The 18,084-nt window shown below is 34.5% G+C and overlaps 1 protein-coding gene and 1 pseudogene across 1 annotated transcript; both read right to left on the bottom strand.

Moving 5' to 3' along the window:
* Positions 1–3,845: 3,845 nt before the first annotated feature.
* On the bottom strand, positions 3,846–5,094 carry LOC143541625 (uncharacterized; annotated as a pseudogene).
* Positions 5,095–8,269: 3,175 nt separating this feature from the next.
* On the bottom strand, positions 8,270–17,282 carry LOC143541624 (autophagy-related protein 18g-like). The gene is made up of 9 exons (XM_077034398.1): positions 17,118–17,282; positions 13,386–13,850; positions 12,843–13,271; positions 12,472–12,714; positions 10,927–11,679; positions 10,053–10,210; positions 9,776–9,876; positions 9,220–9,663; positions 8,270–8,546 (listed from the first exon to the last, which is right to left on the bottom strand). Exons 1-9 carry the CDS (start codon positions 17,280–17,282, stop codon positions 8,542–8,544), a joined length of 2,763 nt encoding a protein of 920 aa, XP_076890513.1. The 3' UTR covers positions 8,270–8,541.
* Between the last annotated feature and the right edge of the window lie 802 nt (positions 17,283–18,084).

The raw sequence follows: 18,084 nt of genomic DNA on the forward strand, positions 1-18,084 counted from the left end.
TGAAAAGTATGAAATTAGTTCGGATTTAGCGTTTTTCCATGCTTTAAGACAATCTCTTATAAGGGTCGAACGACTTACGTGTTGGTAGCGTGGTTGAACATAGTTTTGCATCATCTCCGTGAATTGAGGGTTGTCGAAGTGGTTGAAAGGAAGTGTTTGTTGAATCACAAAGTTTGAAAACTGTTGACGTACCGCTTCAACGTCGTACGTAAACACCGCTCCTTGATTTGTCATCTCCGGCTGCGAACTACTTCCCGATTCGTCCTTCAATGCCTTGCAAAAGGGCCTTTGTACATGCGCTTTTAAAGTGGAGTTTACATCTTTGCCATAAAACTTCAAACAATGTTTGCATCGAGCTTTTTGGCTACCGTTAGACATTTCGCATAGGTCGAAATGTTGCCAAACATCATGGTTTCGTTTCTTGGGGATGACCCGAACGACCGTTTCTCCCATGTTCGAGGCACCCATGTTGACGGATGAAGCAGCACTTTGGGAGGCCATGATAATCGACTACGAAATAAGAGTGGTATACTCGAGTATGAAATAAACGACTACGAAATAAGAGCGTATGGAGTGGTAATGTGGTATAATTGAGCGTGAGATAACAAAATAATCGCGTATGAAATAAACGTTTAGAGCGTTTGGAGTTGTATAATCGAGTGTGATCTAACCAATACCCAACCTAAACTATATATAGATGTTTGTGGGGGTAAAAATGGTAAAAAAAAAAAAAACGGCCCAAAAACAAAAAAAACGGGCATATAGCCGTTATAAACCGGTTTTTTTATAAACTGGTTAACCGGTTTTTCCATAACCGGTTAATAAAAAAAACCGGTTTTTCCATTAACCGGTTCGTTAACCGGTTTTGGATCTAGAACTTGTAACCGAAAGACGAACCGGCGGTTTCCAAACCGGTTAAACCGGTTTTTAAAAAACCGGTTTTCGTAAAAACCGGTTTTCGTAAAAACCGGTTTTCGTAAAAACCGGTTTTCGTAAAAACCGGTTTCCGGTTTAAACCGTTAAACCGGTTCCCCAACCGGTTTTTTTGGCCATCTCTAGTTGAGACTAGCCACTATATTCAAATTTCAAACCATGCAAATATTCTAATATGAAATATGAACACCTCGTGGCCTCGTTCTATACATAAAATTTTTTTAAAGAATTTAATCAAGTTTAAATTAGAATTTATAAAACCAATAAAAAAAACAACAGGAACCCATAAAAAGTTAAGAATAGGTTTATTCAAACTCTGAGCTTACTAAATTGTACGTTTGAGTCAGCCTGAAACATACCGAAAGACGTATCGATAAGCGTATATACAAATAATGTCTATACATGTAGTCTTAAAATCATAAATTATGTTAGTTAACTTAGGAATTAGGATGTGTTTAAAATTTCTTATTAAAGATGTTTGTGTTTATTGTGTTTTGAAAGAATAATAATTTAGTGGTATCTCCATACAATAAATAAATATTCAAGTTTAATAAACAATCCTAAGCATCCCATAAAACACATACATTGTTAATTTGAACAGTATACACTGTTTATAATTGATAAATAAAGTAACATTATTAATAGTAATAAATTGATCAAGAAGCAAAAGTAGAAACAATAATGATTTTTACTTAAATCAGAACTTTACATAAGTGTTAGTTGATCGTTCGAAAAAAAAGAAAGACCTTACATAAATGTGTATATTTATCTTCATATATAGACACATGCATTTAAAATTTTAAATTGATAAATATAGTAACATAAATTAATAGTCATAAATTGATCAAGATGCAAAAGTAGAAACAATAATGATTTTTGCTTAAATCAGAACCTTACATAAATGTGTATATTTATCTCCATATAGACACATGCATTTAAATTCAGTACAAAAATGGTTGGTCATTAAACGTTTTAACAAGTAATTTATTTATTTAACGAGCATTTAAAGAGCAATAAAAAAATCTTTTTGGTGTGTTACATCTTATAAACAGATCGCGACAAATAGTGACAGAACCAGAACTTTTTTATCGGTGACAATTATACGCTCTCTTCTCTACCGGCTAGAGAATATCCAACTCATTTCTTTTCTATATATACAAAATCCAAAAATTTTCATGACCAGAGGTTAGCAGACGTTCTTGACTTCCTCTAGTTCCAGCCTTGATGACAACCCCTAGTTTGCATAAACTTGAGAAGTTAATTGGTTTAATATTAACGTCCGTGTCATGGCAAATACATGTTAAAGTTCAATTTTTCAACCTAATTTAACCAAATTTACATATGTGACAAAGAAGATGTTTATAAACTAGTTTTGTATATACATAGCTGAGGGATCTATGCATAACATTTGATATTGTGAGAACACACGCAGTAAATAAAGATTTTATTCTTTTAAATGATGGTGTTTAATCGTCTCTTCAAAAGTTAAAAAAGAAAAAAAAAGATATAACTTCGTTTACATATATAATGCACACACTGCAACTCTATAAATACGTATAAATAATATATCTATACATGTACGTAAACTTGTTTGTGGTTATTTTAATATAAATGCATACAATGTGTATATAAAAATACAACTATTAGTAAAATATTAAACAAATTAGGATTTTCTTTCTATTCTTTTAAACAAAAGTATCAAAATTGATATAAACCATTGCAAAAATAATGTCAGATATAAACAAAAGTATCAAAACAAAGGAAAAACAACAAAACAACAGCACACAACGCACATACATAATAATCATAATGTTTCATGCTACCAACTCGCACATGGTTTACCCCAAAAAAATCTCTGTTTTTTTAACATGTTTTTATGTTGAAAATAGGATATTATTGTTTAAGAGAAAGTTATTACAAAAATCATTTTTTGGCATATTTGGATAAGACTATAATTGTATATGTAAGTGTTAATGTTACTTAGGTTTTTAACTCTGTACATCATTAAAAAGATCATTTCTAGCTTATTTATATAATTATATTCATACATGGTTATATTTTATATATATTTTTTTAAGATGACCAGCTTTCAACCTTTTCTTTCTTTCTTTTTTTTTTTTTTTGAATGGTTACAGGACCATCTCTGATAATCGTGAAAAAAATATGGATTAAACGCGAAAATAATTTTGGATCTTAAATTAGTTGAGCAATCGGGTTTAAATATTAAGAATACATACTTTATATATATATATAATTAAAATAATATAAAAAAATTGGAGGTCGGTCGACCACCCGTCCCTGCTTCATAGCTGGCCTTGAACAGCTGAATGTTACACTCTATAAAGAGAGAACCCCTAACCTCCTATTTCACACTAAGCTTTCAACGTTTCTACTTAAGTATGAATACGGAATAACAAAATTTTTCTTTTTTTCTATGGTAGTAAATGAATGTTGATAAAATTATTCTTTCTTGATGTTTGTTAATTCTACAATTGATACATGCTATTGTTCTTGCAACTACATTATCAACACTAGTTTCTTCATACAAAAATATATTGAGAAATATTTATTAACGACATGACTGATCATAAGCAAACGATAAAGATACAAACAATCATCAACATTATAAAGTAACATATATGAATCGGAATGGTCAAGCCATCACATCAACAAACATACACGATTACACGCTCACCATTAGTGCACCTAGAAAACTTATAGCTTGAAAACTTTAAAAATTATAAGACGAAACAAATACGTTAAAATGTTAAATCATTAAAATGAAAGAAATTTCTTTAAGCATGTTAATAAAGTGAAACATTTGAAAACATACTAATAAAATTATTAGATAAGTTTTTAAGTTATTAAATCAAATATAATACAATAATATATCAGTATGTGTTATATAACTAATACAAATATATTATTATATTATTATAAGACAATAAAAAAAATCTATACATGTAATTTCCACTTTTACCCTTTCAACTTTACGCATTGTGAAGTGGGCCGGGTCTTGTGTGTCCCGGCTTCAACCGGACACTCGGTCTGAACTGGTGGCACCACGCAGTTATACTGCAAACACAACGAACTACTTATCGGTATCACCGTGATGGGGTTCACCGGCACCGCGGTCAAAAAGTTATGTTGCAAATACAACAACTTCACGGTTCCATCCATCAACCGGTCCATTAACTTCCTTGGGACCGAACCCGTGAACCGGTTATTATTAAGGTAAAGATTTTGTACGGTCGAGAACAAAGGTGACACTTCTCCATATAACATGTTATGACTAAGATCAACGGTTTGGATTGCGACCTCGTTGTACGGTTGAACCCGGCACGAAAATAGGTTCCGTTGGAGTTGGAGGTTCGTGATATCTAAACCGAAAACCGAACCGGGGATTGGACCGATGAACAAGTTAAAGCTTAAATCCAAATAATTCAATCGGGTTAGTTGCGGTAGTAAATAATCGACCTGACCTGAAAACCGATTCCATGAAAGAGAAAGATATGGTACCGAGTTAGGTAAAAAACCGGGTGGTATTGAACCGGATAAGTTGTTATGTTTTAGGTCCAACCGAGTTAGATTTTGAGAGCTGAAAACCGGTATTGAACCGGATAACCGGTTATGACACATAACGACGTTAGTTAACGCCGGTAAGCTTCCGACGGCCCACGGAATATTTCCAGTGAGCCGATTATAACTCAAATCAAGTGTTCGTAGCTCGGTGAACGCCCCTACCGCCACCGGAATTTCACCGGAGATGAAATTCCAGCTGACGGCGAAAAACCGGAGCTGTTTCAGCTCCGATAACGTCCCCGGTATATTGCCCATGATCCGGCCGGGGACGACGGTGAATTCGACGAGTTTTGTTAACTTTCCAATAGCGGGATCCAGGCGGTGCGCTGGCCCTTGGATCCCCTAGGTTAAGAGTAACCACTCTTTCGCTGTCGTTTTCTGCATAGTTATCTGTGACGCAGAAAACGCCAGCGAAGTTACAGGGATTGGAAGTGAAATCCTAGGACGAAAGGTACGTTGAACCGGGCATGTCTTGGAGTGATTTTTTAATGGATTGTAATGCTAGAAACTCAACAGGATGTAGCATTGAATATGAAGGTTGAATTTGATGAAGAATAATAATAATAATAATAATAATAATAATAATAATAATTAGTGATAACAAGTATCAACATTTTGTTGAGCTTCATTATATAAATTGGAACAAAAGAATAAGAAAGAATATACAAAAGAAGAATAAGAAGAAGAAGAAGAAGATGATGATATTAACTTTGTGGAAATGAAGCCATAAACTGTTTTTGTGATGTGTATGTGTCTCTTCTATTTTATGATGGAAATTATTTATTTATTTATTGTTAAATATTTTTCTATTTTTGTGTAGTGAGATTAGGTTCGGAAGCCTATGTGGGAGGTTCGTGTTTGTTTGTTTTTGCCATGTCAGTTTGTTTGATGGCACCAAAATATAATTATTCTAAAATGACAAATTGGAAAAATAAATAACTTCACACTTTTTGGTATTGGCTTATAAAATCTCTCCTTAAAAGTTGATGTCAGCGTTCAAACTTTTTGACTATTTTTTTCTTAATGCATCTTCGTTAAAAAACATTTAAAGTCGTTAAGTTTTGTTTATGAATTTTAAACCAATGTTTTAGAGGTTTTGCTCGGAAGAATGATACGCGTCGACTAATTGAAAACCTATCTCGAAATGATGATTCAGATGGCTTGATTATTATCGTCAAAATGTGGGATTATTAAAGGTGATATTGTTGTCGGCCATACAAGGTGAGATTATTTATTTTTAATTTAGTTTATTTTAAAATATGAGTAAAATAAAATAAAGAAACGCAATGGTGATGAAAATAAAAATAGTATGAATTTAAAGAAACGCTTGATATAAAGTAAGTAAAAGATATCTTCAACACGTGGATTGATTGAAAGTAAGTAATGATGGATTTGTCTAACGGTTATTGGTCATATCCTTCTTTGTTGAATCTCCAACACATGTTTTTGGAGTTGTATACGGAAAATGGAAGGAGAGAAGTCCACGTCTATTGATTATTTTTTGAAATAGTAAAGGTTCGGATATTCATGATCACTTTTGAAAATAGCTTCAGACGAAACTCGAACCCCGTCCTCTATGACTGTAAACAAACTGGACTGAACCGAACCAGATGAGACCTTGTCCGTGATTGTCTTTTAAGCTTTGTCGGACAAGCAAGCGGTTCACGAACGCTTTACCGAACGAAAATTCATGTCTGTGTCCGTCCATTAAGGAATTAAGTTTATCTGTGTCCGTTCGCTAGTATTGTAACGGACGCGAACAAACAAACGAACACTAATGGAAAAATGAACACTAACGGACATTAGTGCACAAATGAACACCAATGAACATTAATAGACAAATATACTTAAACAACTCTAATGAACAAAAGAACATAAACGATTAGGGTTTGTTTTATTTTCACTTGGTTTATATACGAGACCATTAGGGCCGAGTAATCTGGTAGAAAACCAAAGAAATAAAACATATTATTACAAAATATGATACATTGCCGGACGGATGTTACCGTGCGTTACCGGACGTACACGAACACTATTGAACGAAAACGGTCTCTATCCATTAAGCTTACCGAATGAAATTTTTATATTCATATCCGGTTCGTTTATTAAACGGACAAACATAAACAAACTTCTTACCCAACAAACGTTCATTTACAGCCTTACGCCGACCTTCCATAAGAAAAGCCATAACCATGAGGCTGTCATTAAACCAATTGGTCTATTGGTTACGTTTTATTGATTTTTGATTTTTATGGCAAGGCGTTCACTTCAATTTATTGGCTACAATAGGCCCTAGGCCCTCCCTATAATCAACCACTTTGAAACTTGTATATAGAACCAACTTAATTTGATTAGAGTTGTGTGTCTGTTAATGCACCCAATTTTATAGCCTATAATCGTCGTACTCAGTATATCCCACCAATAGCAATGCTATGGTAGGGTCTGAGAAGGGGTAAGATGTAGACAGCCTTACCTCTATCCCATAGGGATAGAGAGGCTGCTTCCGGTGAGACCCCCGGCTCGATAGTAGTTTTGAATCAAGCCTTAGACATAAGACACATAACACTCAATCATCGGGACACCGGCTGATTGGTGCATGTGCCCTTGTCTTTCGGCTATCAACGCCACCACATGATGCCTGATTAACCTTCCGCCACTTTTAACGTTATTTTCACGTGATTAGTAAAATAACGTCAAAATTAGTGCAATTTTACTTTTGCCCACCCAAGGGTTCACACATATATACTTTATATGTGTGCACCGCAAGCAGGGCGTAATTTTATAGCCTATAATAGGTTCATTTATAACTTACCTAGGCTACCCCATATCAATTATCGCGACCTCGCCTAGAGAATTTAACAACCCCCCCCCCCCTCCCAAATCCGGTTTATGAAAATTTTTATACGTTTTGAGGCTAGCCCTTTATATGTTTTCGTACAAGCTTCGCCACCGGCACCATGCGGGGACAATGGCACGCAAGGGCCCCTCATGGACCGTCAATTGGCCATGATCAGGATTGTTTTTTCACTAGCGATTGTGTTACGAGTACATTCCGCATCACTTTTAAGAAGTGCGAGGCGAATATCACCTGTTGACTTACATACTTTTAATGTCAGTAACCGACTTATATTAAAAAAAAAACATAACATCAACTATTTCAGTCAAACCTCATTTAACTCATTACACACTTGTCACTTTCTAAGCCGCTAAGGAGCTACTAGAGATCGGCTCGCTAAAGGCTTTAATTGAATCAAGCTTAGACAACCTCGAGCTTGATCTCAAGCTTAAATTAAAAATAAGCTTGTTCAATAAACAAAACTTTGAACTACTGACTACAATGTTGAACAACAAACCACCAGGGCCGGGGAAAGGCAACCGCTTTTACAATTCCGTTTGAAACGGTTTGACAGTTACCCCCCCCCCCCCCCTTTATTCAAAATCATTAGTTCGTATTTAATTTTTTAAAGTGATAACCATAATTCATGATTATAACATATGCACATAGCTAAATATTATAAATATAAAACATATATGTATACAAATAATAAAAGTTACATGGTTGCTTCGGATTACATCTTCAGTTCCAAGTTTCAAACCGAACCTGCCAAACCTTCAGTTTGGCCAGTTCGGGCGTTTTCAACAGTTTATGAACACAGTTTATGAACACCCTACCGTGACACCCAAGACGTAAAACACTAAAAATATTATTAGCAAACTCTAAATTTCAAATTAATTTTTTTCTTTTTGAACAGTAAAAGTACAGAGCAGATTTTTTACTATATACATTTTATAGAGAACTTTCACACTGACCGCACCTACACAAGCAAACTTAAAAAGTTGAGTGCATGAGTGAACCAAATAAGACTTTGTTCCCCTTTAAACCAATACCAGATCCCCATCGTTACCATAAAATCTGTCGTTTATTCACAAACATACACGAGAAAAAGATATAAGAGAAAGGATGGATGATCACGTACAACGACAAACGCTTCCGACTTGATGTATTCGAATGCGCCTTGCAGCTTATTAACCTGTTGACATAATGTTGTTTTAGCTTTGACTTAGGCTGATTATGGCGGTCAAACAGAATAAACTCTTCTGAAAAAATATATACAGGTATAATAGAACTGCGGATGCTGAATTTGGAAGGACAACCAGCCGGTGGTAACAGGTCAAAACGGGCAACTTATTTAGAGCGGATAAAAATAATTTGGAACGAGTTGGGTTGATCTGGCATTGTCCAAATTGTCATTTCATGCACGAAACGAAACAATTTCTTTTTGCCACTATAGAATATTTTCTTATCATTGCAAGGAATTCCTGTAAAAGCTAGCATGATGACTTGGCACGAGTTTTTGATATCGTGGCGGTGTGGCATGTCAGCATTTTACAAGCTATAGAATGACTTGCATACAATGATAAAAAAAATAAAAAATGTTTTTAAGATGTTACAATGACAAAAAGGTGTAAACAAGTTGCCTTTTGGTGTAATAAACTCATTTATTCAAAAAGTAAAAATATTACTGAAATAATACAGTTTTTTAATCATATCACGCTTGCTTTTTTTATTTTGACAAGAGGCGTCTCGGTCTCGGGTCATAAATTACCTGTTTTAATTTGAGCCCACTTTGACCCATTACTCAACCCGTGATTTCGCCACCCCTATTAATAGATTTAAATGAAAAGGTCAAAATTGGTATTTACCTTCTTCAGAAAGGTCAAACATGCCACCGAGCAATTCATCCTCTTCCCCTTCATTCTCTTGACTCATATCATTTTCAATTTCACCATAATCCATTGCACCGCCTGTTATGGTCCCACCACCATCAGGTTCAACCACCTTACAATAACCCTCCTGAAAACATCCTTCAAAATCCACTGGTTTCTTCGCTCCGGTCGGCGGCTCTTCAATATCAAAGTGGTCAGTGGTCAACAAAGGCGTGCTCATAATTCTACCGCCACTTTGTCCAATCGTTTGACACGTGGCAGTTTTGCAAATATCTGAAGGGGAAAATGCTGATTCTTTAGGGTTTTGGTAGATTCGGGTGTCATGATAAAGTTCATTCAGATTGTAACTATTTGGCATACTAGATTTCCCACTATTCACTGGATCAAGGTCAAGCAAATTCTCAATCCTTCGGGATGATCCTGAAATTAAGTTTAAAATAAATAATAATTAGATGACCGGTTGTTACAAAATAATGTAACTTTTGATATTTCTAGAAACAATATTGACCATACAATTTATTATTAACCATACCTCCATCCGAACTCTCAGTGGAGCTAACAGATGCTGGCTTTGAAAGACAGATTACGGATTCATCACTGGCCTTCTCGGGATTTTTTCTGGCAGAATATGCTCTGCAGAAACAAGTCAACAAGAAAGTCAAATCAGAAACAAGACCGAGCTAGTATTTACTACTTGGATGGCCTCTAAAACTGTTAAAATAGCTCTGTGGCCTACATATACATTATCCCTTGATAAAGTTTAAGGTATCATAATTACAGCTTATGGAGTTTAAATAAAAGGGCATCACCTGTCATCCCAGCCTGATTTAAGGCTATTGAAATGGTCAAAAACAGGCAACAAATCCTTTCTTCTTATATCCACTTCATAACAAGGTATGTTCTCAATCAGAGCTTCACCATTTGCAAATCCTTCAACATTTGCAGATTTCATCACATAAAAATGTGCCTGCACCGATAAGAATGAATTTAGTACCACATAAAGAATGCAATTAAGGAGGCTTTTGGTTAGTTGAGTTTTGTATGGAAGAAATGAAATATATCACGGAATTGGAATCAGCAGGAAATATAATGGAGTTGATTCTGGTTTGACCACTTGTTTTGTAATGTTCTGGTTTGACCACGTGTTTTCTAGGGCAAACGCCATAAAATAACAGCGTATTTGCCTCTCGGTCAACCGCCCACTCCGGTTATTATACTTGGTAATGGCCCAGTTTGGTAATATAAGTTACGTGTAATGGGCTAATATGGTATTTGCTCATTTGATTGATTGAAAAGGTAACCTGAAAGCCAACTATGTGCTTGTGTGCAACTTTTATTAAAAACTATCGCTTAGAAAAAATAAGTTATTCTTCTATTTTTTTCTTTAATTATTAGTAATATTTTGCTGCTGCTCAATAGAGATAATTTAAAGTATTACAATAATTTTGTTAGATAACTACATTTTAGAAAACTGGATTTACAAACGAAAATTTCATAACAGAATCTAAGACCCATTTTATATCATTTTTAACAAAAATGCCATGTCAGCAAAATTATTTACATAAAGTTGGCGCATGTTGCCCTTTACTAATTCAACCAGTAACCTACAGACCAAATTAATGAGTATAATTACCAAAATCGACCAACATGCTAATATGCTAGTATTTAAACTACCCTTCATACCTTGGTATTTTGCCACAATGGTAACCTTCCAGAATTTATTTGGACCTCAGCATTCGATAGAAACCAATGGGCTCTATCATTTTGCTTTAAAGAATCATTTTTCACCAGCTTTTGACCTCCCACAGAAACATTATACAATGATGTTGCAGATGTGCATCCCTCCCTTTCTGGAGAATCCACTCTTCTAGAAACTTGCCACGATTGACGAGACTCAAATATCACCCCTAATTCCTCTTCTTGACCCGATTGATATGAAACAGGTTGGCTTCTTGAACCAACATCAATATGTTGAATCCCCATTGACGGAACAAGGTCATACTGAATTACGTGTCCAGGAGTATAAACTAGCAGATACTCTAAGGAGTTGACCATTTTAGAAATGTCCTGATTACGATAAGTTGTAGAATTGTGAAAAACCGAAGCAACAGCACCAGAGGGTATATTTGTCTTTCCCAAAAAAGAAGCGGTGTTGCTAACGGAATTAAGAAATCCTGCGTTATTATTCTTTATTCTGCCCACTACTGAAAGGGTAAGAGGAATAGGAGGCGGAAACGGTTGGTCATCTATGACAAATGATGGAGTTGACCACCATGGTAGAGACTGAACTGGGTTGACTGTTTGACTGCGGGACCTTTGAGCCCGGTAGCTCACATCACCACCGAAGGGTGATAGAGCAAACACATGGCAAGTACCCTTTGATGATACAATAGAAATCCACTGACAGTAGCAACTAAAGCTTATGTCTTGGATAACCTGTCAAAACAAATAAAATAAACTATCAAGTTGAAATTAGTGGTAGCAAAATGCGAAGACATGTAAATTTTAAGTATGGTCATGCTGAGGTTAGGTTGGTCGTTGGCCCACATGGACTTTTTTTTGTTCATTTTCTAACATGTTATACATAATTCACGTGTTATATGTGACCAAAAAAAACTATATTATTATAATAACTTAAAAAAAGAAAAAGAAAAGATAAGGCTGCATTAGAGGTGACAAAATGGGTAAGATATGTAACAAGTGAAAACAGATTGATCCGGACCAGGCGGAAACACTTGTTGTCTAAGATTAATAGTTTCCTAAGTCATTATCGTGTCAAATAAGATACCAAAATTACATTATTTTAATAATTACTCTAAATATTTGAATAAGATGATTTAGGAGTTTCATGCATTAAAAATACACATTGGGCAACTTTTGATCCATTTTGACTAATTTCCTTTTTAGCCACTTTAATATCAATATCTGCTAAAACAACATCAAAATCAACCCATTTATAAGTAAATGGGTTTAAAATCAACTCATTTCCTTTTCAGCTAGTTGACTTGTTTCCTTTTTAGACAAAATTTGTCATTTTACCCATTTGAGCCGTTAGAGATAAAAAAAAAGGAGGTGATTAATGTTGTATGGTGTATGAATAAATTTTGTTGGTGTACAAGCCACCTCGCTAAAACATGACCAGAAATGAACTATTTAAAGGCAAATGGATCAGAATGCACATCTACATAAAAACATACTGTGACGAATAGATGCATAAAGTATACTTACAGCTGATGTTATGCCACGATGAAGTTTGTAAAGAAGCACATGAGAGGAATTCCAATCATGTATTTGATTGCTAGAAGTGTTGCGCGTACACGGCATAATTCGAAATATATTTACATTATTACCATGTATTGAGGCTGTTACCAGAAGGGTCCCACTTGGATCAAAACATAAAGCAGAAAGTGGACTGGAATGAGCTCTAAACTGTGATATAACTGCTTCTGAGATAACATCCTTCACAATTACCTGCAACAACAATGGCATCAGAGAATCTGCAAACTTTTATATAAATTGGAAACATTATTAATATTTATATTGTAACGCGCTCATTTGTGGAAAATTTTTATAAAGTTTGAAACTGCTTAAATACTGACCATTCCAGCATTATCTACATCTGAAGAAGAACTCCTAACTTTCCAATTTGGATTTGAATTTGTAGGTGACATCGGACGGTCTTGGAGCATATCTGGATAATATTTAGAGATTTTTTTATACCCCTTGTCACCGAGTGTTATTATTCCTGCAGCCAGCTGTTTGCTTGATTCCATTGCATAACGAGCCACCAAAGAACCATTGCTGGGTGAGGTTGACGGGCTAATACCAGGAGTAAGGTTCTTTGGGCTTAAATGGCCCGTGTTAGATACAAGCAGTTTGTTTGAAGAATAAGCTAACCACCGTGGACCCACAGTTAATGGACCATACCCAAAGTTAACTCCAACCATTCCTTGGCCTCTAGATCGAGGAACCAGATACGTGGGTACAGCGAATTTAGTCTCGAGTGTGACTGCATCTAAGCAGTGTATCTAACACAAATCGGATATAAATGTTAAAAGTCGGCTACCAACTAATTGCACATGCAGTGTGTAATAACTCATAAGTTCAATGTAAGAAATTGTTATAATAAATTGACATGTTACCTCCTTTTCAAGACCAATAGCAACTATCAAAGAACTGCATCTGACCATAAACACAGTTGACCTGAACCTAAGAACCTTCACATAACAATTTGACTTAAGGGAATAAAACCGCACAGCAGTAGGAGAATCCACCAAGCTTCCTGACTGAGCCATCACTGAACCGTCCCTACCTGGTGCACTCAAGTAGGTTCGGTTTTGAGCCAGCCCCGACCTGGTGGGTTCATCTCCAGCAACCACCATAAGTAATGGATGTAACTGTAGGAACTTTTCATTGCCATCAGATTTTGTGGGAATATGCAGCAATTGTAAGAAAGTAACGGGACCGTCACGCTTTGAAACGAGTTCAGTAAAATCAGAAGCATCCTCAACATCAATCACTTGAAAACCAGTTTGATAACCAAGCAATAAGACGTGTCTGAAGGAAGCTGGACTGGTTTCTAATCTGTCAAACCCGGCCCATATTACCTGGTATAATTAAAATGTTAAGATAGGCACCAACAAGCATCTAAAAGAAAGAATGAATTGTCACAAAACTTAACAAATTGGACAACAATAACATGCTTAGTTGGTAGTTGGTACACATATATTAGCATCGATGGACCATAGTGTACATATATTTGTTTTTGTATCATACAATTATGAACTTATACTACTTATACATGAATAATTTCAGATTCCAAGACTTACTATAGCATTCTATTGCCCTATTATGCACAAGAAACAAGAAATTAACCTGTAGGTCCTTGAATAAGTTATGATTGCACATAGCTGTAAGTCTGTAACTAACAAGCATATTCTCTGAGATTCCAATACATACTATAGCATTCTATTCCCCTACTATGCACAACAAACTTGAAATGAACTTGTAATTAACAAGCATATGTTTATAATCCAAGACCTACTATAGAATTCTATTGCCCTAATATGCATAATAAACATGAAATGAACTTATAGGTTCTCAAATAAGTTACGATTGCACATAATAAATGTAACTAACAAGCATATTGTGCATATTCCAAGACCTACTAGACTACTACAGCATTCTATTGCCCTATTATGCACAGTAAACATGAAATGAACTTATAGGTTCTAGAATAAGTTGCAATTGCACATAATAACTGTAATTAACAAGCATATATTATGCACAACAAACATGAAATGAACTTGTAGGTTCCCGAATAAGTTACGCTCGCACATAATAACTGTAATTAAGAAGCATACGTTATGCACAATAAAACACGAAATTAACTTGTAGGTTCTCAGGTTACAATTGCACATAATAACTGTTACCAACAAGCATATTTTATGCACAAATAAACAATAAACATGAAATGAACTTGTAGGTTCTCGAAGAAGTTATGCTTGCACATAACCGTAATTAGCAAGCATATTTTCGAAACTTCCTATAGCATTCTATTGCCCTATTATGCACAATAAACACTAAATGAACTCGTAAGTTCTCAAATAACTTACAATTGCACATTAAGTATAATTAACAAGCATATTATCCAGATTCCAATACTTACTATATACACGAAATGAGCTTGTAAGTTCTCGAATAACTTACCATTGCACGTAACCGTAATTAACAATCATATTGTTGATATTCCAAGACTTACTATATCATTCTATTACCCTTTTATCCACCACAAACATGAAATGAACTTGTAAGTTGTTTAAGTTGCAATTGCACATTAACTGTAATTTACTAAGGTTCTCAAATAAGTTAAAATTTCCCATAACTGTAATTAACAAGCATCCCGATACTAAAACTACTTTTCCGTTCAATCATACAACCTAACTTCATTAGCATATAGTTCATCAGCATACGAACAAGTAATTGAAATCGATCTAGGTCAAGTAACAATAACAACAACAGCAAACTAAAAAAAACATCAGATTTCTGTGATCATCACCAGCCGCAGCAATAGTCGCGGCAACTGAAGCACCAGCGGACCGAAAGACGGTGTTAGCATTAACTTACAATTGCACATTAACTTTATTTAACAAAATTTATTATGCACAATAAACACGAAAGGAACTTGTAAACTCTCAAATAAGTTACAATTTCACACTCTAATCAACAAGCATAACGACGATAAAGTAGCTGTTTCATTCAATCATACAACCTAACTTAATTAGCATATAGTTGACTAACATATCAAGAAGTTCTCTGTTACACACAATAACTGTAATTAGCAAGCATATAATAATATGCACAATAAACATGAAATGAATTCTCGAATAAGTTACGATTTCACATAGCTGTAGTTATTAAGCCTAATGACGCTAAAATAACTGTTTCGTTCAATCATATAACCTACCTAATTAGCATATAGTTGATTAACATATGAAGTTCTTCTTTACACATAATAACTGTAATTAACAAGCATATATTATGCACAACAAACATGAAATGAACTCGTAAATTCTCGAATAAGTTTACGATTTCACATGACTGTAATTATTAAGCCTAACGGCACTAAAATAACTGTTTCGTTCATTCATGCACTTGATTAACATATGAAGAAGTTCTTCTTTACACATAATAACTGTAATTAACAGGCATATATTATGCACAATAAACATGAAATGAACTCGTAAATTCTCGAATAAGTTTACGATTTCACATGACTGTAATTATTAAGCCTAACGGCACTAAAATAACTGTTTCGTTCATTCATACACCCTAAATTAATTAGCATATAGTTGATTAACATATGAAGAAGTTCTCCGTTACACATAATAATCACTGTAATTAATAAGCATATATTATTATGCACAATAAACATGATATGAACTCGTAAGTTCTCGAATAAGTTACGATTTCACATGACTGTAATTATTAAGCCTAACGGCACTAAAATAACTGTTTCGTTCATTCATACACCCTAACTTCATTAGCGTATAGTTGATTAACATATGAAGATGTTCTCTGTTACACATAATAATAACTGTAATTAACAAGCATATATTATTATGCACAATAAACATGAAATGAACTCGTAAGTTCTCGAATAACTTACGATTTCACATGACTGTAATTATTAAGCCTAACGGCACTAAAATAACTGTTTCGTTCATTCATACACGCTAACTTCATTAGCGTATAGTTGATTAACATATGAAGATGTTCTCGGTTACACATAAAATAACTGTAATTAACAAGCATATATTATGCACAATAAACATAAAATGAACCTGTAGGTTCTCAAATAAGTTACAGTTGCACATAACTGTAATCAACAAACATATTTTCCAGATTCTAAGGTTCTCAAATAACTTACAATTGCACATTAACTGTAATTAACAAGCACATATTATGCATAATAAACATGAAATGAACTTGTAAGTTCTCGACTACGTTGCAGTTCACATAACTGTAATTAACAAGCATATTCTCCAGATTCTAAGGTTTCCAAATAAGTTAAAATTGCACATAACTCTAATCAACAAGCCTAACGACGCTAAGACTACTCTTCCAATCATTCATACAACCTAACTTCATTAGCATATAGTTGATTAACATATGAAGACGTTCTCCGTTACACATAATAATAACTGTAATTAACAAGCATATATTATTATGCACAATAAACATGAAATGAACTCATAAGTTCTCGAATAAGTTTACAATAACAGTTTCCTACAATCCTACAACCTAACTTAATCAACATATGTTATTATTAGTTAAAATCGATTAGGTCAAATAATAATAATAATAATAAAGACCTGATCTCTGTGATCATCAGCAGCGGCAGCAATAGAGGCGGCAACAGAAGCACCAGCGGAGCGTACAACGGTGCTAGCATTCGTACCAACAGTCTTAATACACGACGAGATGATCTTCAACGAATTCGGCAGCAATCCGTTGTTCTTCGCCTTCGATTTCTTCATCCTGAGCAGTAATAGTAATAGTAATAATAATAAGTTCGTTACCAGCGTGTTCAACCGCCGTAGCTGACGATGAGTGTGTGATCATCCGAGAGCGTAATCCGATTGATTGATTGATGCGTGAAAGTAATCGCAAGTGTGTGTGTGTTTGTTTAGGTTTGACTTGTGGTTGTGTTGTGTTCCCAAATTCTGCGCTCTGCACAAAAGCCTTTGATTGTTGAGTTGATTTTGTTTTCTTCACAAAGTAAGATTACTTTCAATATAATAAAATAATAATAAGTGGATATATATCAATATACGTCGTATACTTTCAGGTTTCAAATTTAAAGAGTCACGTTGTTTTGTTCAGACGATGTTGTTTTAATTGAGTTTACGTTGGCTTTAGAGTTTGGTTTAGACGTTCTCTGAAAAATCGTACTGTTGGCCGCTACCGCAAGAGCGGAACTCTCTGGGGTAGCATACCGTGGGACGAAAACCCGAATGGTCTCGAAATTCAAACTGATAGTCTCATAAAACCTTGCTTAAAAATTTTATTTTCAGTATCCACTCAAATGAGTTCCTGAGTCTCATTTAAAGGAATAAATGAAAAGAAAGGGAAGAAAATAAAAGGGGAGTTGTGTTTCTGAGTTTTTTTTTTTTTTTTTAAAGAAAGGAAAGGAAGTTGTGTTACAAATATTAATTTAAGAGGAGAAAGAATGTGAAAAAAAGAAGAAAATAGAAGGAAAAATTTTCAATCCAAATTATAAGGAAGGTGAGAAGAAAGAAGAAAAGAAGAAAATGAAAACTTTTCATTTTATTTCTTTAT

Source organism: Bidens hawaiensis, unplaced genomic scaffold, assembly GCF_021521415.1.
Source record: "Bidens hawaiensis isolate Kalapana, Puna unplaced genomic scaffold, B.hawaiensis_p1.1 tig00012615_1, whole genome shotgun sequence".
Classification (NCBI taxonomy): domain Eukaryota; kingdom Viridiplantae; phylum Streptophyta; class Magnoliopsida; order Asterales; family Asteraceae; genus Bidens; species Bidens hawaiensis.

What these genes read in the sequence shown, in the direction of transcription:
- LOC143541624 (XM_077034398.1), bottom strand. Translation starts at nt 17,282, where the DNA reads ATGAAGAAATCGAAGGCGAAGAACAACGGATTGCTGCCGAATTCGTTG. An exon ending in CTATTGGTCTTGAAAAGGAG is followed by an intron (nt 13,272 to 13,385) that starts GTAACATGTCAA and finishes GATTTGTGTTAG; the next exon opens with ATACACTGCTTAGATGCAGT. An exon ending in CACTGAGAGTTCGGATGGAG is followed by an intron (nt 9,664 to 9,775) that starts GTATGGTTAATA and finishes ACTTAATTTCAG; the next exon opens with GATCATCCCGAAGGATTGAG.